This window comes from Corvus hawaiiensis, chromosome 8 (genome assembly GCF_020740725.1).
Source record: "Corvus hawaiiensis isolate bCorHaw1 chromosome 8, bCorHaw1.pri.cur, whole genome shotgun sequence".
Classification (NCBI taxonomy): Eukaryota; Metazoa; Chordata; class Aves; order Passeriformes; family Corvidae; genus Corvus; species Corvus hawaiiensis.
Window position 1 is genome coordinate 13,928,378 of NC_063220.1, and position 23,397 is coordinate 13,951,774.

Here is a 23,397-nt window from a genome sequence, read left to right on the forward strand (position 1 = left end):
CGCCAGAAGAAAATGCTAACTTCCTTGCTTAGTTTGTGTGTTATCCTGTTCTCTACTCTGCACAGCTTCTGAACCACACCTGTGCACTTGTACAGCACGTGGACAAACTCTTGTGAAGTGACCTTAGGAAAAAGCTGCTTTTCATACCCCTGGCCCACCCCTTTGCTTAGCTGTCATTTTAAGCAGGAAGCTACTTGCTTTAGGTATCTCAGTATTTATCTTCCTAAGTTAAATTTTGTGGATGTACAACTGCCAACACCAAAACCAGACAAAAGTCTCTGACAGCTGATGTCGAGGGCATCCAACACTTACAGTGTGGTGTAACGTATGTTGCCGAATCACTTCCGGTTCTGGACCAGCTCATACACAAAATACACATTTAATTACATTCAATTCTCAATTTTTATTCTATTTCTCGCATGGTCTTCAAATACAGTTTTACAGGTCTTTTTCTGCTACAGATACTGTTGATCTAAAACAGATTAATGAAAGTGGCATTCCAACCTTAATGAAAATTCATAACCATGAAAGATATGTCAACATATCACTTTACAATCCTAGAATGATGGTATTGGCCTGACATTCCATAGGCTTAGACAATTAACTTCTATAATAGTAACAAATTCATAGGAAGAGAAAATGTGGCAACTCCTTAAAAGCCAAGAAATAAGGCCACAAGCATCCTATGCTGTAATGTTATGCATCCAGATAAAATAAGTCGAGCCTGGTATCCATGAAGAAACAAAACTCTCCCACCTGGTAAATCAAGGTATCAGCTACTCAACATGCACTCAAAGCTGTATAAAAACTAGTGGCATTCAGCTCGGACTTTATGAAATCCCACAGCACAACCCCATACCTCTCTCTAAAAATGAAATGAACTTGTTTCAACTTAAATACTTCCCTACCACATTAAAAATCATTCACATTCTGCAAAAGAAAAAAAAAAAAAACAACCATCTTGCACATGACTGCACTAGAAGGCCAAACACAGCATCTCCTCACAGGTTGCAGAGAGCATTACTGCAGTCTTAATGCCATTCATTACAGGTTGCAAATTAACTTCTATGCAGCTGGAGGCTTGTAAGAGTAACCAAGCTTCCTTTGTGCACCACTGAAAAAACACCAGGAAAACTTAAACATAAGATATAGACAGGTGATGGCAGCAGGTGGAAGTACTGCGAAGTGCATTACCATTGTCCAATCACCTGTCTGGGACACTGGGACTACTGTGAAATACCATTTTCATAAATGGTCCAACTACCTGACTACCAGGTCCCATACGATGCCAGATCCATCCCATCACCAAGCATGTCCATCCTGGGTAAAAACAGTAAACTCTTGGAACATTTAAAACTAGATAACCATTTAAATAATGTGTAAAAATGTGCTTATTGTGGCATTTCTTATAGAAAAGTTATTTGATACAAATGTGCAGGACTTGAAGACCCTGATTTAATCAAACTAGTACGAACAGGCTTTGAAACATGGTGACTCTTCCAAGGACAAATCCCAGCTGTGGGCCAGCTCTCTCTCCCTCTCACCATCTTTCATCCATAATCCCATGCGAACATTACCAAAATTAACGGGTTCAGCAAAGCATCCTGTGAATTGCTGTTTCAGTCCCAGAAGAATGATACCCTCAAGCAGTGACAAACTGCTATCTGAAGGAAGGGTCAGTTGGGATCTGCTCCCCTTTCCCAAGATGGTCAGTTCCTAGCCCTGGATATGAGGCACAATAAGAAAGGTCAGTGCTGAGGACAGACTTGTTCTCAATTGTGGTTTTAGATTATTCAAAAGTGCCATCTTGGACCTATACCATTTCACTTTTCAAAAGAAAAAGTTACAAAAACTAGTAAACAAAAAGTTAGTCAGCATACAGCTAAGTTTATATACACTGAGATTTACAAGTTTGTCATTAAGTGACTTCTGCCACAGACCACTGCACATTCGTCCCTAACAAAACACAAAGCTTGAACCAATGGTCATTAGACATGACAACGGGTCATTGCTTTATCAACAAGCGTAAAGGTAATAAAAAATAGAACTGTAACTACTTATCCTTAAAAATGCTGATTGACACAAGCAATCCCTCCTATTTCTGCAACTTCCAGTTGCACATCCTGCCCTATGACAGAGAAAAAAAAACCTGCAACTTTATAGGCATTCTGCCAGAGGCCAATTTTCTGTTGACACTTGAACACAGAGAACTGTCATCAACCACAGCACCGACTGAGAGGAATTCCTCTGAGAAGCTATAGCCCATGCAAGATTCCTTGGCACTTCACACAGGACCAGGAGAGGACAAGGTTTCTCTTTGTTGTAACAATGTTTTCAGCAGCATTATCCCCTTCCAACAAATTACAGTCTGAATGTGTGATGGGTGATTTTCGCATAGCCCCTTATATCAAGCTGGCTTATTGCTGGCTTTGTGCAGTTAGACCATATGAAGATCCCCACCACTACCTGCCCAGCTGTTAAGGGTCTACAGTACTGGAACAGTTCACTGTCAAGCACTTCACAGGCTTCTTCCAAGGATAACAACATCCTTTGGAAATCCTTCCATTTTAGCAATTTCAAAACAACCCAGCTTGCTGTAAAATTCCAAGATTCTTTTATCATCTGGTCTCACTTCACAAAAAGCCCCACGGGAGCCTGAAGAAGGAAGAAAAGAAACAAAACACTGTAGGAGAAGAGTCACTGTAAAAAGCACAGACATAAAATATTACTAGAGTTTCCACCTATTTTAACAGGTAAATCAGTGATCCAATTCCACGTGGAGCATAGTGCCCAAGAGTCCAGATTTACGGCAGCATAGCTGACCGTCCCCTAACGGGACTGCACACTGCAGGTGTCTCATCAGTCTGAACAAACCCTCTGCACACCTTTCACTGCACACACAAATATCTGATGCTGGCTCCAAAAACAGCATTACAAGAGGGCACTGAGTGGCACAAAGGAACTCTGGATGTGGGGTGCGCAGTCAGGGCAGGCAGCCAAGCGCTTCCCATGCTGAAGTTTTGGTAATTACCCATCAGTGCATGCAGCCAAACATAAAAAAAGGCATCATTACCAATGCCAGCAGGGAAAATACAGACTTTTGTGCAGTGCTCAAGATGTAAAGATGTCTGCTCTCAGTGCCAAATGGCTCCCTCAGTTCTGCCTATCTTCTAATTTGCAGGATTATGGCTAAAGTGAAAAGCAACCTGTTTCAAGGCAGCAGCAGAAGTTAGCTATTCAAAAGCTTTTGTAATTATTTACCCAAATCTTCCCAAGTGTGCCTTCCACCCTAGAAATGACATGTAGTAAGGAAACAAGGAATTCTAAGTGCAAGAAACTTACCATTAGCCTTTAGAGAAGAAAGCAGGCAGGCCATCATACTTTTGGCCACACTTGGATCTGTCACTTTTTTGTGGATATCAATCTTTATCAAAGATGGGAAGTTAGCAAGGAACGATTCTGGCAATACTTCTTGTTCTTCATGGAAGCTTAGCATTATTTTCTGAAAAGAATATGGGAAAGAGGTATTTAATAATTATCCAGCTTTTCATTTTCATTCATCTTTTTCAAGGGAGACTGCTTTGCTCATGGAGTGTACCTCCAAACCAGCAGGCTTTTCAGCTACACGTCTCTCTGATGGCCACTTAGGTTCCTCACCTGCTGAATTGCTGTCTGTACTCTAGACAAAAAGATTAGCCAGAAAAGCTTCTCAGGCCATCAAAGGAGGCATGCAAAGCTCCTTCTCAGTGACCCATACTTCAAGGGAAAGAAAACAAAAGCCAACACATAACCAATAGTTTGTGCACATACTCTATTTTTATTTCTTTGCCTTTTTAATGGACAGTTTTAGGTTGCTCTGCACCATTTACAGCTGTCACACTCCACAAACAGCTCATAGATTTTCACACCAAAACCAAGTGCTCTTGAATTTGCTTTCCATACTTAAACTGATGTGACTTTCAGTGCTCTACCTGCAGCATGAGGAAACTAATACTGCATTTTGTAGTAGAACAGAGCAATACTTTATTTCCAAAATGTAATTCTCTCTAGATGAAGGTGCTTTACATTTACTGCATTGATTACTACTAAAGTACACCTCATGGGTGTATTACAGCACATAGCTGTATCTGACTGGCAATGAATAATTTTACTGCCTCCTTCTGATACATCAGATGCTTTTGACCTACTCAAAGTCATCAGAAAGGTGCAAAAACTGAATTTCATGTGAGCTCAAAATGCAAGAGAAAAACAAAGACCCTCTTTGGAAAGATTTCAGCATACATAGTTCTGATCTCACAGGTTATACCAACCTCTGCCTCAGACAGCTCCTTGTCACTATTTGGTTTAGTATATTTTTCTTGCATGAAAGGGATCCAAGACATTTTGCATTTCTTAATGAAGGGAGTCACATCAACCGTTCCCAAAGCATAGCCACATATGCCATCCTCATCTTCTAAGACAAAGCAGTAATCCAGGCTGAGGGTGAGCAGACCTCCAACTAACCTGCAACAAACAAAAAAAGTGCAAATTCAGTCAAAAGAAGGTCAGTTTGACCAAGTATGCCCTTCAGGTTACCATGGAGGAGACTCCCAGGTCAACCAAAGAAGTGAGTCCTCCAGTCATGGAATTAGTTCAGACAAAGCTCTAATTGACTGATCAGCTATCAAAACTCAGCTATAAGCAACATGTGTACCTCAGGATTCCACAGTTTAATTCCATACACACTACTCTTCAGCTTTTGCCCTTAGTTGCTCTGCTGCCGTTATTTCCTTGTTCGTTCATCATTTCCTTTGGGTATTATTTGATACTAGTTACACACCCTTTCTTATCTGCCTTCCTGTCACTCAGAGCAGACTCCCTATAAAATCCTATCTAAATTAAACACCTGAGACCAAAAAACCCCACTCAAAGTAGCTCATTTTACAGCTCAGATTCAATGCCCCCCCCCCCTTTTTTTTTAAACTTCATCTATCATTGTTTATCCTTTTAAAAAGTTTGTACATGTACTTCAGAAAAAACTTGCAGCACTTGGCTGGGAGACTGTGCCTCAAAAACCCCCTCTTTTATTTTATTTTATTTTATCTTAAGAACTACAGTAGGTCAGAAAGAATATCAGAGGGTAACCACAGACGATGGATACTCTCATGATATACTTTCACAAAATCTGAAATAAGATACTATGACGCACAGGTTTCATAATACAGAGATTTCAGCTAAATTTATTTTCTAACAGCATATAACAGGTGACCAGCACATGAAGTGAGACACAACTGTCAACAGTCTCTTTAAGAAACCAAAACCCCAATTTCCTGAGGGTAAATTATTTTATCTATCTATTTCAAATGTTCTTTGTGTTCTTCCCACACACTTCTAAAAATTTAAATTAAATACAATGTCAGGACTTCAACCTTCAGAACCACCTCTGCAGGACAGTTGTTCCTAATACATACTTGTCTCCAATTAAATCTGGTAAACTATGGAAGGGTTGATCAGCTCCATCAGCATACATTTCTCTGCAGATCTTATATACAGATGCCTAAGAAGAGAAAATAGATGATTTAAACTTATCAGTCACATTCAAAATAGAATGTGTCATTAGCAGCTACACTGTAACCTAGTACTGACAGGCACTAAGCCACCTGAGGTCAAAAGTATCCATCTATGCAAAAGAACGGGCTTCCCTCCACCGCTTCCCTGAAAGTAACTCAAAGTTGCCTTCAAAAACATTGCAGTTAAGTTGAATGGCTGGGAAGGAAAGGCTTGGCGGTCAACCTCCTGCTCTTGGAACAGCACAAGATTAATTCGGAGAGTTAGGTACTCAACACTCAGTGAAGACCAACACCACTGCTACAAAGTCCCTTCACAAAACCTCTGATGTTCAAGTACAGCAACTCAACCTCTGCCAGGGACAGACAGATCCTGTATGTTAAAAGGCTTTCACCTGAATCTCTTTAAAAGAGCAAATTTTTATCAGTCACATCTTAAATAAGAAACTTTATTTCTTTTTTTAACAAAAATGCTTTGCATTTGACACTACTCTGTCCTCCTTTCATTAAAAGGAGAACTTCTCAGAACAAACACTGTTTATGACTGCATGCTTAGCTGCATCTCCAATTGCTAAGGTGGTATAGAAATATCAATTCCATTTTCCACAAAAGAACAAGTCAGCTTAGGTCGAGTCCTGCAGGAAGGTTTGGAAAAGGCTGCTTGGCTGCTCCTGAGAACAGCACAGGACAGAGCTGGCCTAAAAGTGGCAGGAAAGAGAGGTCTTCATGTGCCAGTCCTATGTGTCTGACTGGCTTTGAAGTTAGGACTCATTTGAACTACTGCAAACTCAACCTAGAAACTCCTGTTTCATCTCAATGTACCTACCAACACCAAATTTCAAGCTGCATTAATCCCTAGATTGTTTAAACTGTATCCATAAAGAGTTAACTAACTATTGGCTGATACTTCAGTTTCAAGTATTCTCCATGCCAAGCTAATAGGAAAGAAACTACAGTACAGATCTGTTCAAAAAACAGAAAGATAAAAAGCACTAATCAATAATGACTAACAAAATCTTCCTGGTTTTAAAGTATAAAACACTCCAAAGCAGATTTGACAACAATTCTTTCAAAATCAGACCAAGAAGCTTCCAAGTGTAACTAAAATGATATGAATGGCTGAACCATGATCATATTTTTCAGCTCTAATTTGAGATGCAGTATCAATGTTCTGCCTATACAACTCTGCAGATACCAGCAGGTACCACAATAACTACTGAGTGAAAGAGGCATACACATCCACCCTCTAAGGTTAACCCACTGCATGTCTCCCTGCTGCAAGAATTCTTCTAACAGCTGTGAACAAATTTAACTTGCCTTTCATAAATAGAGAAGGCACACACAGATTTAAAAGCGTGAGGGGGTGGGAGGCTGGGAATCAAGCTGTGGGTGTACACGTACTGTTGCACAGCATGTTGCTGAACCAGAGGCAAATCACTAAACCTCAGTTTCCCTGTGAGCTGGCATTTGTGCCTTGTGCAAGCTATCAGGACACCTGCTTCGTTTGGGGAAGAAGGGATTCGGCAGTAACCACTGTTGCCACAACAGGAAGTGCATCACTAACAATAAAAGTGACAAGTGTCAAAAGCAGTTACCTCATCTTTAGGGAAGTAGGGTCGTATGGTGTACACTTTGGAAGTGGGTGTTAATGGAGGTGGTTGAAAAAAGAGGTCATTTGCCCCATCAATAGGCAGCAAACGCTGTGAAAACAAAATACTTAATATAACTATATGAACAACAAAACCCATCACTCTTGGGTGTGCACTGCAGACTCCCAAATTAACATTTGCTACTTGCTACCCCCGAAGAAGGTGGGGTTGGTATGCTTTATAAATGTAAAGACCTTATTTGAATAGAAAATATCCAATTGGTGTTCTAAAATATGCAATTGAAACAGCACATTAAGAGTCTGTTAATCTTAACTGCTTTAAAATACTTTTTACCAATCATATCTACACTAAGAACACAGAATGTCAGGAGGAAAGGTTTGGTCTGAAGAGGGTTAACTGGCCAGAGGAGACGCTTTATCCCAAAAGCAATGCGCTGATTCAATTTGCTGCGCGCAGAGCACCTGTGAGGGGGGAAAAGTATAGCGCCTGAAAAATCCATGAACAAATCTGCACATGGTACAAACAGCGATTTAGGAATATTTGCCAATTGAATTCCTCGCAATAAAGCACATTACAGCATTATTTCGAGAGGAACCAAAATTTGGATGACAATCCCTTTTGCTCATGGAATTCCCATCGGCAGACAAGCATGCGCGCATTGTGCAATTGCGGGCGCAGGTAAAAATGCTGTGCGACCTGCAAAGAAACAATGTGAAATGTACAACTAAAGCCGCTGCGCTTCGCATGCGCGTGGGACAGGCAGCATCTCCTTGAGAAATTACTGTAGAAAGGGGAGGAAAATTATTTTAAACCAAGCTGTAAGGCTAATGGGCTTTGGACCAGAAAGCCTTCGGCAGACCAATCCTTCCAGACCTCTGATGTGCAACAAAAGGTTTCTCATAAAACAAAGAAAATGTCATTCAGTTGTGAAGTCATATTGATACCTGGAACTCTCCTGCTAGACCACCTCTAAAGGCCCAGGGTTCTTGGTCTCCACTTAAGAACTGTGCTGAAGATTGACTACGACACCCTGTTGAGATCAGATCCAAGCGGAGAATGTTACGAGAAGGGGGATTTCCTGGGTGTCTTACATGTCCAAAAAGCTAACATACACTTGTGGAAAAAGCTCTCTAACTGAGCTAGAATCCAGGGCTTGGGGAGGGGGAGGGGCTGTAATAATGTAAAATTTATAAAGATTTTGTGCTTGCACACTAATTGTGGTATTTCAAATTTTTGATTACCTGTAACAGACAGGTGAGGCAATTCAGCTACACACTTCATTCTAGACCAGAAGGCACAAGAATGGTGCCATGCACAACTATGTAAACTTCCCACATACTTTGTACATTTTTTTTTTCTCATATTTGTGTCAGAAACACTCATTTAATCTATGAAAATATGACATCTTGGAAGCTACGTGGCTTAATAGCTACTACCATAAATTTTAGATCAAACAAATGCCATTATCACAGCCCCTGAAAAAAAAATGGACCTTTCTGAAGTCACATTTTAGTACTGATTGTTTCTAATCTTGTCAGAAAACTAGGACTGGCAATATATGCAAACAGTCTGGAACAGATCAGGCAGCCAGGACATCTGTATGAAACAGCATTCTTACAAGAGACTACAGAGATTTACATAATCCAGGCCACGCCTTCACGACACTGCTAGCACATTAAAAAGCTAAGTAGTGTTAACTGGAATTAACTCACAATTTAACTAATACACCTTGGTGGCCACTACTAGCTTTGCTTTTTGTATCTTGATTTTTTCTTCCACAAGTATACTGGATGCACCAGGGACCCTGCTGCTCAGGCAGAAGCAGCAGGCCCATTGCAGTTCTCAGCTTTAGTTTGCACTTACTTTAAAAAAGTAACTTTCATTGTCTGCTTGACTTTTAACACAGTTCTGCCAGTAAGGCACTGCAGCCTTCACCAAGTAACACATATGACAGCTCTGGAGAGAGAAAAAAGCCAAGTGGTATCTGGAGTGGAGACCTCAATTACCCGCCTAGTTTTCTGACAAGAGGAGCAGCGCAAATACTCTTTTCCTTTTGTGGACAGCAATCTACCTCCTGTTCAAGTAACAGTCTCAGATCAGTACAGACAAGTATGTTGTGCTAGTCAGAGAGTCCCAAAGTGTGCCAAGTTTGACATTTATGAGAGTTTAGGAATACAGGTTAAATACAAACTACCCTCAGTATGGTAAATTTCAGAAACAATCCAAACACCAGAATTCAAATTTGGTTTACTCCCACATTTTAGAGTTCTCACATAAGAAGATATCCTTCACAAAGAGATTTAGTCAATAACTTGGAAGACAGTCTCTGTCTGTCCTTTGAGACTACAACTTAACTAGCACTTCCAATTATTACAGTAAAGAGCTGTGTGAATGAAGAGCTGTATAAATGAAAAACATAGTTAATGCCTTAGTCGCTGCGCAAATGTGACTTCAGTTCATGCCTGCTGTACATCTAATCTATCTGAGCTGCCTCACAGACAAAACCTTTCCATTTTAATTAATTAATGACGACGCGCTGTGAACATCTGGCGCTGTCCATCCAATAGCAGTAGAAACTTGTGCTGAGGATTCTCCCATCTGTACACAATGGGGAAGAAGACAATAGAAGTCATTAGTAATCCATAGTACTGTACAGCCACACTAATTTAAGGGACTGAATGCTAGCTGGACTTGGGAGGAGAGGTGAAGAAAGTGAACATCCAGTGGACCATTGAGCACACCACTGTGAAAACTAACTTGTTTGGATTTGTAATGTACTTGACTTTACATAATTAGGTATTTTATCAAAGACCTTTACTCTGTATTTACACTAGTGATAAAACACAAGTTGAAGACAAAAATGGTCCCTCTCACAGAAGCACTGTTAGCATAAGAGTATTAAACTGTACATGTGAAAAACCCTGAATTTTTCAACTATCTAATACCAGTGTGAGTACTGGAACAGAACAGTGCCAAAGTTAACAGAGTTCGTGTGTACTGGGTTGGCTTCTACTGTGAACTATTCCAAATATTTGATGCATTTAGAGACTTGAACCCAACTTTACAGGGACACTGATAATTGAAAACAATTTCAGCTGAATTTAGTACGTAGTCTGATAATTCTGAAATGCAGTCTGCATTGGGCCCTCAATGTTTACAGAGATTACAAGAATCACTGTTCCCTTTATAGAGCTTTGGCCTAGAGTTTTAAGCAGATTAAGTTATCAAGAAGAGAGCATTCTGTCTAGCTAAACACACTATTCTAGCAAGCATAGTAAAGTTGGAGGAGTTGTGTTACACTTAAAAATGCACCAACTAAGGCTTTTGAAACAGCATGAGGTTGTTAGAGAAATGTTAAAATACTGCAATGCTGCTGAGTTTTCCTCCCCCAGTAGTTTTCTTCTATGTACTTTGCAAAAGGCAGTCTTAAAAGCTCTCTTCTTTATCAACTATATGTTTAGGCATCAGATATTTAATAAGTACAAAACACAGGAATTTGTTGGACACAGACCAACTTGATGATTTAACGGTCTTCTCTGTCCCTGCTTAAATCTGGCAGTGTTTAGGAATATAATTTAAAGGCAATCCAAATACTAGGATTAGACCAAGTTTGTGTAATGGTTAGCCACTGTGAGGTTTGTGACAGCTACAGAAAGTGTGACTTGAGACCATCAGCTTTGCTGTCTGCTGTGTATGTCAAGCAACTCCACAGCATATTCCTTACAGTTGGATTGAAACCTGAAAGTGAAATGAGGTCACTAGAATTACCCAGGCCATGCTGGTGCTATCTGCCAACTTAGGATCTCCCAAAAATCTTTCAGGAAAAAAACCAAAAAACCAACAAAACAAAACAAAGATGAAAGTGCCACACGTTAAAAAAAAAAAAAAAAAAAAAAAAAAAAAAAAAAAAAAAAAAAGCTGTTTCAAGATCATTTTAAGTCTCAGACTAAATCTGTCCAGAGAGCTCCACAATTTCCACCCATTACCAAAAAATAAAATTAAAAAAAAAAAATTTAAAAAATCAGCAATTTGGAAAGCGTTTAAAGGAAATTATTTTGCACCAGAATAGCCTTATGCTAAAGCTCGCATGCGCATGGGCTGGGAGGATCACCTTCCTCATGGCCAGGCCCATTGAAAGGTCTGTTGAAGACAGCAATAATGTTATCAAGACAGAGCAAACAGCAGATGGCTGATGTGATCACATTTCGTAGTGTCATTTCCAATCATACAGCGGAGCATCCAAGGAGTTACATGGCATAGTCCAGTGTGCATTCAGTCAAGAGTAAGTTAAAGTCAACACTTACGTGTCAGATGAGATTCAAGTTTCATTAGCCCAAGAAGAAAATCAAGGTCTCCAATCTTAAGCATCCAGCAGACTTCACTTTTAATAGCAAAGCAAACTCACTGCAAGCATTGCTTCAAATAGCAAGACAGGAAAACCTTTAAAACAGGGTCAAACCAGACCCCCTGTCCAGGAAACCGCATTTGCCCAATACTTCAGTTTTCCCCGTGGGCTAATTAAAAATACACATAAAAAAATATGCTGTCTGGGATTATAATGGCTCCCAATGCACCTACCTAACCACTGCACAAAAGATTTCACCATTGACATAATACTCTTGATATCCCAGACGTAGGAGTACATGTCATAAAGGATTGTCCTGTTGGCACAGTTGGAGAGGCGAGTGAACATGCCCATCACCAAGCTGCACATCTCTTCAAACTTGGCCGCTCGGTTACGCCATTCTTCTATCTATGAAAAAGATCCACAAGATCAAACACAGGCTCCTAGGGAGGAGAGGTACTCTAAATATGGAGGAAGACCCTACAATTCATTACTTCATTTTACCAAGATGGACTACCACACCACACATGACTTACAAATATTCTCTATGGCTGTTAGAAGTGAGGCCAGTACAGTGAACACTGGTCAAATGCAGACGCTGGACTGCCTTCATAGCTACGTGGCACTACAGGGCTTAAAACAGTAGATTCCACTGGAGTAATGAAAATTACTGTGACCTGTGGTTCATTATACACTAGCCTTCAGGACCTACAAAGTAGAACACCAGTCTATTACAGACAACAGATAAAATTCCTTGGGATTTTGACTTAAAAGAAGAGAAACAATATTTGCACTCACTTTTTCAGCATCCTTTCCTTTGCAATTAACGCTGACAACACTGCTATTTGCTCTGAGCCACTGGAATTCCCTCAGCATCTGTGCACCTTTGGGCCCGTGTTCATAAGGAAGGTAAAACAAGTCAGCAAGAAGCTGTAAGTCCTCTAAAGTCACTGGTTCTACTGTGTAAAGAGGCTTTTCATTAGGCCCAGGCACAAAATGTTCTTTGTTAATTTGTTCATCAGTCTGCATAGGTGCAATGTCACTGCCAGAGTCTTCCTGCATAGACATCTCTGGAGACTTTGACTCAACTATACTCTCCTTATCCGTATCCATTGGCTTCAGCTCCTCTGCCATCTTGGCTTCAACAATATCTGTCAGTATCTGGTTTGCATTCTTGTCTGCATCATCTTGTTTTTCCACCACCATGTCCATTGGTTCCTCATCAGATTGCTTCTTCTCCTCCTCCTTGGCCAAGGCTGGTGAGTCACTGCTCAGCGCCGCGCCCTGGCTCATGATGGGTTCCTGGTACACCGTGGTAACCACTGTCGCTGCATTTAAAGAGGATGGTGCCACCAGTGGCCCTACATCCCCTACAGGGGTTTTAGCACCACTGTGGGCCACCTGCCTACCTGAGAATAAGAAGAAACAAGTTTAGTTTTCAATATCTGCCAACTAACATTCAAATCAGCAACTCCTGCAAACGATGGATGATTTTGTTACCACAGCATCCCATCAGCACAGCTTCCTTTTGGTATTTTGCCTGTTCACTTCTGTCAATGTAATTCTAACTACTGACTTTGAGTTTTGCAAGTTTCCTTTTCACATAATTGGTAAGCAAAGATAGGATGAAGAAAAAGTTAGGAAAATTAGTTAACATTTGTGTGCTGCCAGCAGCATTTTTAACTATGTCATCAGAATAAAAAGCTCTCAAAGCCACTATTTTTCCCTCTGCATCAACTGACTTGGTAAAGTTGTATTTGAGTATAAAGGACACTTCATAAGAAAAGGACTGATGCTAAAATATTTCAATTTCAAAAATGTCTTTAACCTGGGGGAAATTGAGACATTCAAAACCTTACTGGATACAGTCTTGGACAACCTGCTCTAATTCACCCTCCCTGAGCAAGGTCGTTAGACTCAAGAGCTCTCTTCCAACTCCAACTATACTGTGAAAATGGAGGCAGACTGACACCTTAATTACTGCTCTTCACCCAGCATTTCTGCTGCAGCTGAGTTTTAGAAAGATACAAAACTCTACAGCAGTTCAAAAGCATAAATGCACCAGAGCAGTCAGGAGAACCAGCTCTTCTATTCCATCACCAGTTACCACAGAAAGATGCTCTGATCATCTGAAACCCACATTAGAGAAAAACAGATTTTACCTCAGATCCCAAGCTCCCACTAGTACAGAAAAGGTGTACAATGCTGGAAGGAACTCAGCTGGTTTACGTAGACAGAAACTCAAGAAAGTAAAACTATCTTAAAACAACTGGAAGAACACGGAGTCTTCAGGACCAGAACTAGTGTTTACGACAATCTAACATCAACTCGGAAAAATAAAAACAACTCTTTCCTTCTCAGATTCCTCTGAAGTGTAGTAACAACTGGGACTAGCAAGATCCAGACCCTTTCCTGTCTTGTATCAGAAGTGCCAAAGGATAATACATCAAGATTTCTTCTGTTGATCAGTCAGAGCATTACAAGCACACTGCAGAACACCAAGCATTCTTACTTTTTTAAGGTTCCCCAATTACTAAGGTAGAAAATATTTCCAGCTGAAGTGTATGAATTGCCAGGATCTGTAAAATATCCTTAATCTAAACACAAATACTGAACATCTAACCCCATTTTTCTACCAACCCCAGAATGATACCAAATCATACTCACTGCTGTATTGCTGAGGTACTCCAAATTCCTGCAACCATTCTGTTAAGGCCAGCTTCAGGGCCATTTGTGGGCTGTAGAGAACATCTGTTTCAATATCTTCATCACTCCCCTCATTTTCCAATTTAATCTGGATCGAAACCGTGCTGTCTTCAGTATCAGCTACAGAGACAAATTTTTAGAAGCTATCACGCAAGTTTGATTTAAAATAGCAAAAACAAAAGTAATGTCAGACAAGGCATTCAGTCACTCACAGGCTTACTTAAAAAAGGACAAATTACTAGAAAAGAAAGAAAATTATGGTCACCATCCATATCAACACAGAAACCGGACACCCTGGCATTCAGGGTGTCTTCTGATCTGAACTGCTTCTATTCCAATGAAATCATATCCATGGACACATGTCAAATTTGGGCATTAAATTTGTTTTCCAAAAGTGTTAATTACATAACCACAGAAATCTCTCAAGACTAAGCAACTCTTTGATACCACGTGCTCCAGGTACGCTCCAGGAAGCCAGTAAAGCAAGACCATTATCTTTCAGGCAACTGCCTTTTACTTATGGGACAGAAAAGGCTGGTGATCATAAGAAGAAAAAATTGGTGAGGAAGAGTTAAAATCATTAAAAACACCAAGAATTGGTATGATTTATATGGTTAAGCATAGATCCAGCAAACAGCTCTGCATACTTACTCATCACCACATCTTTTCTCACTCCATTCATGTTAGACTTGTACCAGGTCGCAAGCGTGTGAATGGCAACATAATTGGCTTCAAATTCACAGTTTGGATTGGTCAGAACGCCCTTTAGTCGAGGGATGAGCTCAGTTGACCGACCCTTGTAAGGCCCAAGAAAAAGCCTCTTTTGATCATAATCATTAGCATGAATGTTATCCCAGATAACTGGTGCTCTCCGGATGATCTTAGAAACTTCTTCAATGGATTCTACCGGAATGTCTTTGGATACAACTTTCGGACCTAAGCAGGAAACAGGATAATCAGAGGGCTTTGCATATACTTGAAGATTCAATCCCCAAGTAGTTGGACAGTTTATTTTAATAAAAACTTATGAGAAAATACTTAACACCAACAAATTAAAAGAAATAAGCCATCAAACCAAACAGTTTTTTACCTGTCCATAACACTTCAATTCCAGGGAGCAGCTTTTCTCCTACAGTCCGTAAATATGGTGACTGGGCAACATTTGGATAACAGAAAGTTCCACAGTACTCTGCACAAGAAAAGAGAATGTCACTGTTATCAGAAGGATGCACATGTGTGACAACATACCCAACTGTCCCACAAACACATTGAGAGAATACCACCCTTTGAAATGAGGAACATTTATAAAATTAATCAAGGCCCAAAAGTTTGAAGTATAAATAAAAAGGACATTATGAATGACACTTAGCATGAATATCAGAAACAAAAAGTAGAGAATTATTTTAAATTGCTCAAGTGTCAAAATGGAAAAAATTCATCAAGTCCATAAATAGAGGGCCCCATTACAGCAAACAGTATCCAAGAGAACGAGAAAACCCCAAGACTCATTATAAAGTGGAAATACCTAAAAATATTAACATTGGAACATACATCTCTAAAGTTAAGGTCTGCAACAGAACCAAACTACTACAGTGTAAGAGGATAAACTAGAAATATTTTTTTTACAAATAAAGCAAGTCAGTGACTACTGAAGTCAGCAATTTTATTTTAAAAAGGAACCAGGGACAGCAGTAAGCAGAGACTACTTCTACTTAAAAAAAAAAAAAAAATCTTAGAAACTAACAACCTGCTAATTCAGGAAGCAAAGATTTCAGTTCAAGTTAAAAAAAAAATAAATCTTCCTTTAGCCTAATTCTCAGTTCAAACTTCTTGAACTGTTCTATCAAGTTGCCTTCTTTGCTTGGCATTGAGCCTTTCAGAAATGTATAGATTTGGAAAAATCTTTGCATACATTTGAATAATCAAACTTTTCTTTATAAGTCAATTTCTTCAATCAACCCCAGAATACTCCTTAAGGCAGTTATTAAATATTAAACCAGCTTTTCACACAGTAAGATAACACTCCCCCTCATTTAAGGCTGAACCAAACGATTCTGCTCATTTTACCTGTAGGACAGAAAAGGAATGTGTCTGGTTCTCCTAGATACTGATAAATTTCATTCGTGATTGAGACTTGAGCATGAGCAAAAGAACTGAAAACTTCTTTGTCTGCTGCACACATGTTGTGATCAATATCATCAAACAGCAGTGCAAAAGATCTGCAGCCAAACTGAGAAACCTAATACAAGAGACAAGAGCAAAATGTTTCATTTGTTAAATTGTTTCTTTTAATCAAACTGTAGAATTTTAAAATCTAATCTACCTTAAAGGGAACACCTATAGGAATGGGGGATATAGTGGAGGCAAAACAGACTTTGGTTTCTATTCACAATGAACGCCTGAAGCTCTGCTTCTCTCAAAGATTAGACCTTTAAAGACCTGCAATCTGTTCCAGTTTTAACCATCCAAAGCTGATCTAACAGGATGGACAGCTGGGAAAAAAGCTAATTCTGTAACAGCTCTTGGGCAAAGGAGAGGAGTCAGTTAGGAGAACAAAGATGATGTGCATGTCAGGTCTGCCTGCACAGGCATTTATTGTGGGCAAGAGTTCTTGCTTTAGCAGTGCATCTTGGCTTCAAGATTCCGAAATACTCTGAAGACAAAAATAGCCTTCAGCATCCAGTACAAGATGAGGATTTTTTTTTAAAATCTAAGTTATTGTTGGCTACTTCTGCAACACAACCTGAACACATCCATCAGAACCATTCAGAGACACCCAACCTAACAGCAGTGCTGAAAAGGTTCAAGAAGCTGGTGAAAAGCTGCAAGAGTGAGCAGGGTATTGGAGCTTCCAAATTAAGCAGCACTGCAACTGTACTAAGTTTGTGTCATCCTTACCTGGTCCAGCTTACGTTTCAGTGTGGATACCTCTTTAGGATTGGAGAAAGTGATGTCAAGTCCAGGTGAGATTGCATAGATGAATTCTATTTCGTGTTCTCGTGCAGCTGATATTAGAGTCATTAGCTGCTCTGGAAATCAAATTAAAATAGTTCAGAAGGACTCAACAGTTAAAAAAAATTCTCAGGTGTCATTTAGAGTATATTATAAAGTGCAGATGCCTCTTCTATCGTAATTAGAAAAAACATTTGCTGGAATTTCTTGAAACTAACACAGCAAAGAACACCAAATTATTTGGAAGAGTCTTCAGCAATTATGCCAACAGGAATACAACAACTGTCCTTGTATTCTCATTTTCCATGTTAAAAATTCTACAAATAATTTTAAAATTCTCTTAATCTCAGTGCTGCGAGACAAACATGGATATAGACTATTTCCACAGTATGTAAATCAACAATTCTAGAATTATTACTCATTTTTTCCACACATACTAACAGACAATTTATTGCAGTAATATCATGTGACAGTGGTTCACATACTACTCATAGGATTAAAGCTTGGGCACATGAAAAAGTGGGGTTTAACATCACTGTGCAGAAGTAGTTGCTTTAAAAAACAAACTTGCAATTGACTCTTTCATAGAATGAATAAAGACAATTATTTTCATTATATTTAACAATCTTTGCTGTTATTGGCTATTACCTTGCAGTATCCTTTAGATTCTTTTTCTGCAGTGATTCAAAGAGGACTCCAAGAAGGATTATTTAATTTTAAGGGAGTATAATTTTTCCCCTCACCCAAGGCAAACTATAATCCCCTCAGTCTAATAAACCATCATAAACCCCATAAACGCCAGAGGTGGATGAACCAACTCACACTAGCATGAACAGATCTTTTATGTTCTGACTAACTGGTCAAGAGCTGTTTTTGTAACAGGTACTCTTTTCATTGAGACAAGGACTTAATGAATCACATAAAAGGACATGCTATTTGCTCATCAATCTTTTTTCCCTTTTCTGAAGCAAATAATTTCTACTTCAAAATATGGCCCAGATGTTCAAGAGCCAGAGGAATTAAGTCCAAGCAACCCTTCCCTTGACAAAAAGTAGATCTTGTAAGACAAAGTCTTAAAAGCAGTTTCAGAAATCATCTGCAGTTATAGTTAGAAGAAGTAAATCCACGCTTGTTCCAAAGCTCCAATAAACACACCTGCAGGGTATTAAGAAGACATCTCCAGTCACCTTTGGGAAAGGCTACTGTGACTAAACACACGCAAGCATACATAGCAATAACCAATTTATTCAAAAAGCTACTTATAGAAAACACAGAGGAGAAATAAAAGCAATTACCTGCTTCCTCCACAGAGTACATTTCTCGCCAAAACATCCTGTGCTTGTAGTCGTCCTTTGGAGCATACAGGTACGTATTCAGTCCCCACTTTTGAAGCCTACAAACACAGGAAAAAAGCCTTTAAATAGCCTACAAATGCAGGAATCCTATGTTTTACTTCATCTTAATCTTCTACTTAATCTAATTTATTTTTTTGTTCACTGAACATTGTGTTATACCATTAGATCACAAAATTTGAAGCACAAATCATATTGGACAAATTCGGTTTATGCAAGATGAAAAGGTGAATACAAATCCCCAAGAATACAGATATTAGGCAGAAAGTTGCTCTAGGTTAGAACAATAATTCTTTCCAGGCTTAAGTGGAAGATTATGATTACATTCTGATGGAATGTGCTGCAGTAAGAGGAAACATGACTTGCCTTCTAAAAAGTTCTTTCCTCTGCTCCATCACCCAAGGTCTTCCATAAAATCCTATGGGCAACAACATTAGAATTATCCAGTTAGATTATGCCTGCTCCATGAAACTTTATATTAACGACCCACCATTTTCTTCCTCTTTTGCTACATTTGTCAAAAAGCTTCCCAAAGCAGAAAGCAAAAAAAATAGTTAGCATAAAATAGTAACAGCCTAAACTGATCTAAATTTAAAATGCAATTATAACTTGTTTTATTTCTTATGATCTAAGGTCTTATAATTTTGGCCACTGAAGCAATTAATTTTCAGAATACAAACTGTGTTGCTGAGCATATGCCCTTGACAAGTCAAGTCAGCATTATTATAGCAGCAGACTGAGCAGTTATAACCTAATTAAACTACCACTCCAGACACCTACAAAATAGATTTGATTTTAAGGTGAACACTGAAGACACCTGAAAATATTTACCAGCTCAAAAATGCTTAACTGGTGGTACAGGCTAGAATTTATATACACTGAATATATAAATACATATTGGAGGAGATGACATGTAATTAAAAACATGTGCAAGTGAGCCAACAAAATGCTTAGGATTTTATTTCTTTTATTCTGTTTAATAGGCTTTTTCTCAAAATTAAGTCGCAAACTGATATCCTACTTTACCATTTCCACATTTTACAAGCTAGTACTATGTCTGTGAATAATCATATATAAAAGCATCTACACAAGTGATTTTAAAGTAGACTGTATTGAAAGTCATACAATTCCATGGAAATTGCAACTGCTTCTGGCTTTAAATCTAATCTTTCCATTCTAGAAACATAATACTTTTAAAAAGCACTCTCAATGCGCTCTTAGTCAAGCCAACTCACTTAGACCTATGTGCAAACAGTTCAACCACAAGTGGGCACTTCAAAACAAAGCTTCAGCTTGCAGTCCGTGCAAAGACCAGAGACCAAAATAACATGAAATTTAATAAGCTCTTCTTTTCAAACAGCATGGCCACTCAGTGATGAATGATACTACTAATACACAAAGCTCACAGGTCCCCGTAGAACACCAGTTCAAAAGCTAAACAGTATCTTCATTTCCAAAGCTATTCACCCTCATAAATCTGTAAGTATTCAGTCCCGTTGAGGTTAAAACCACCCTTCCACCTTTCTAAACTCCAAACTGAAGCCATTTTTTATACATTGTATTTCAGTTACATGTTAAGTGTACAATGCTCTTTTAAGAAGCTTAAAGCAAGAGGCTCAAGTTTTAAGAATTATTCTCTCAAACAGTGATCTCAAACTGCCTGGCACCACAATGTGGCAAAACTGAGCAACTACTTCTCACAACTGCCCAGGGGCAACACAGAACAAGAAGAGAGAGTTGAGAGGCCTGAAAACCTCCCAGTTTACTTCACCCAGAAGGAATTTCTTATTTTCGCTTAGGTTTCCTGACTCTGACTGATGCTGCCCTGAGGAAGCTCAAGAACCCACAAGAGAAGTGAAATCCTGTGAGACCTAATGAATATCCCCTATGCCTCATAACTTGTTCACAAGACTTTTGCTTTACTTACAATGCTGCTGTTTCAGACCTACAAGCCTAAAGCAAGGCACAGCCTATTATAAAAAGAAAGAAAATCAGTTACCAAAAATTAATTAAATAAGGCTGAACAGAACTGGTTAATCTGAAGAGATACTTTCTCATCTGTCAACACATTTCTTAGGTTACTACTGTCACCAGCTGATGACAATTCTTGGATCTTTCTGTCCAAATGAAAAAATTGACCTGGTTTTGTACTACTCTCTCAGGACTCTGTGTCAGATTAATACAAAGTCAACAGATCATGCCAAAATACCTCATCCCATTACCATGCTCTCCATCACTAAAAGCCAGGACGTCCTAGAGGCAGTGCACCCAAGCTTTGCATTCAGCAATCTCTTAGACCTTATTACTCTGCAAAACAGTGAATTTGGTAAGTGACATAGGCTCTTCACATTCTTAGAGTGCATACCCAGTATTTGGCCAATTGCCCTCTGCCTTTTCTACCAAAGATCCAAATTCTCCATCTCAGTGCTTTAATCTCACTATACCTTAGTCTGTATTAACCACTACACTATGTTTAAGTATTTATCTACACTTCTGAAGTTAATTCCTGTTTTTCTCTTAACTCTGTAATTCCCTTGAGTCATTAATGAGACAGATGTTTTCACTCACTACCATTTACCTCATTCACTACAAGTTTGTTTTTCTGTTGGTGGTGGTTTTTTGTTTGCCTTTTTTTTTAAACACTCCCCTATTCCTTTTTCCCCCCCATACACATATTACTGTTAGATTGGTAACTCCTAACCAGTGTCTGACGGCTTCATGGGGCAGAGGCCATTTTATTGCTTTGTTTTGTGCACCATACACTCAAGAACACCTGCAACACAATATATGCTGAGGCAACCAACAATGTAACTAACACAACAAGAAAAATTATTACGGTATTCTCAGTGGTTCACGTAGAAACCTGGACAAACAAGTGATGTTCCAGGTGTATCAGCAGGAACATGAGAAAACATGCTGTTACAATCTGTGCTTCTCTTCACTGTTGCCTGTCTCCAAAGCCTTCAATCTGGCATCTACCGTCACAGAATTAAGTCTATTAGCAAAAAAAGAAAAAGGCATTTTCCTCCACATTGACTGTATTTAAACCCTACCAAGTGCTAAAAAGAAAGGCATCATCAAGTAGGCCTAATTCACCTCTCACAGTGATATTTACAAAGCCAAATGCTCTTTTAATTTAAGATATGAACAGAAAACAGTCTGCAAGTAATGGCAGATACTGACTTTGATAAACTGCCTGTTCCCCTCTCCATTCCATCTGTTAATCATTTTGTTTCCCTACTAGAAAATCATTATAGGTAAAGAAATAATAAGAGATCACAGGAAATGAACAATTTAAAACCAACTGCTACGCTGCGAATAAATCACTTTTCCTGCTGGCTTTCAACCACCTACCTTATCTGATCTGTCAGAAATGCATTACTGAGAATTGCAAAAAGTCCCTTTATTCTGCAGCTTCAGCAACAATCTAAATCTTTAAATGCAGCAACTATGCTAAAAAACAGAGGACTGTTCTACAATTAAAATAATAAGCTACAATACTTTAGAGAACAAGGTACTTTTAATATTAACTACAGAGCAGATATTTACGGAATTACCTAGTCCCTACTCAGGACCGAATGTGAGTCTCCAGTGCGCAGGAAGACCACGTACAGCCGGGATAATCGCGCGGTAGCTCTGCTCTCTCCTACTTCCCCTTTAGACACGTACGAGCAAGCGAGCCCCAGCACTGCCTCAGCCTCTGAGGAATCATCGGCGCGCTGGGGTGCCAGGCCTGCCCTCGCCCCGCCGCACAGCTGCCATCAAAGGGCGCTCCCCGCTCCAGCACAAGCCCCGGGGGCAGAAGCCCCGCCCGGGAGCCGCAGCTCCTCCCCACCCTGGCGGAGTCCCGGCCAAGAACCGCACGCCACCTCCCCGCCGAGCGGGCTCCTCCGGGCGGGGGAGGAGAGGAAACGGGGAAGCAAAGCCAGCTGGGACCAGCCCACCGCCGGCCTCCCGCGGATACCGAACCCCTCGTTTTCCCGCACCCCCTCTCTCCCAGGGGAGATCCTCTCCGAGAACTCTCACCTTCGACGACTCCGCAGAGGAAGCGACGGGAGCCCAGCGCCGTCTCCGTCTCGGTGTCGGTCTCCTCACCCCCCGAGACCGGCCCTGCGGTGGCGCCCGGCGGCTCTAAAGGGGCGCCGGGCACCCCAGCCGGGTTGGGACTGCCCTGGGGCTCCTCCAGCGCCGCCTGCCCCTCCTTCTGCACCATCCTGCCGCCCGCCGCCAGCGCCGCCGCTCGCCGGGCCGGGCCGAGCCGAGCCACGTCCCTGCCGTCCCCGCTCCGCAGCCCCTTTGTCTCCGCCGCTCCGGGGCCGCCGCCGCCGCCGCTTCCTGTTTACGGGGCGCTGCGCCTGCGCGGAGAACCGGCCCCAACCGGTCCGCGCCGCTCCGCCCGCAGCCGCCCCGCTCCGAGGGACCGCCGCGGGAGCCGGGGGAGCGTCTGCCTCGGCGGGAAGAGAGCGAAGGACGCGGGCGGCCGGGACCGCGCCGGTGGAGCGGGAACAACGGGCTAGGGCGCGAGAGGCTCCTCAGGGAATGAGGCGGGCGGGCGACGCGCGCGCTCTGCGCAGGCGCGGGGCGGGGGAGGGCGCGCACTGCGCGTGCTCGGCGGGGCCGGCAGCGGGAGGGGCGAGGCCGCGGCGGCCTCAGGGCGCTTGCGCGGGGAGGCAGCGCGCGCCCGCAGCGCACGCGCGGGGGGCCGCGGGGACGGAGGGGGAAGCGGCAGTGTGATAACGCGCATGCGCTGTGGGGTTTGTGTAGGGAAGCGGCGCCGAGGGGGGAAGGAGGGTGGGGAATTGAGTGTTTACCTCGCGTCTGCGCACGCGCCTCGCGGCGCAGCGCCCGGGCGGGAGCGCGCCTGCGCGGGAGCGAAGGGCGCGCGG

The 23,397-nt window shown here is 41.1% G+C and overlaps 1 protein-coding gene across 1 annotated transcript; it reads right to left on the reverse strand.

Moving 5' to 3' along the window:
- Positions 1–383: 383 nt before the first annotated feature.
- OGA (O-GlcNAcase) lies at positions 384–22,774 on the reverse strand. The gene is made up of 16 exons (XM_048310935.1): positions 22,538–22,774; positions 18,878–18,929; positions 18,455–18,552; positions 17,106–17,236; positions 16,275–16,446; positions 15,298–15,396; positions 14,859–15,143; positions 14,169–14,327; positions 12,300–12,910; positions 11,735–11,909; positions 8,101–8,186; positions 7,142–7,246; positions 5,451–5,536; positions 4,311–4,503; positions 3,343–3,502; positions 384–2,655 (listed from the first exon to the last, which is right to left on the reverse strand). The coding sequence occupies exons 1-16, from the start codon at positions 22,722–22,724 to the stop codon at positions 2,519–2,521; spliced, it is 2,736 nt and encodes a 911-aa protein (XP_048166892.1). The 5' UTR covers positions 22,725–22,774; the 3' UTR covers positions 384–2,518.
- Between the last annotated feature and the right edge of the window lie 623 nt (positions 22,775–23,397).

Coding starts and splice junctions, on each gene's coding strand:
- OGA (XM_048310935.1), bottom strand. CDS start 22,724: ATGGTGCAGAAGGAGGGGCAGGCGGCGCTGGAGGAGCCCCAGGGCAGT. Junction 12,911..14,168: donor AGTACCTCAGCAATACAGCA/GTGAGTATGATT, acceptor TCTTATTCTCAG/GTAGGCAGGTGGCCCACAGT. Junction 5,537..7,141: donor CCTACTTCCCTAAAGATGAG/GTAACTGCTTTT, acceptor TTCTCTTCTTAG/GCATCTGTATATAAGATCTG.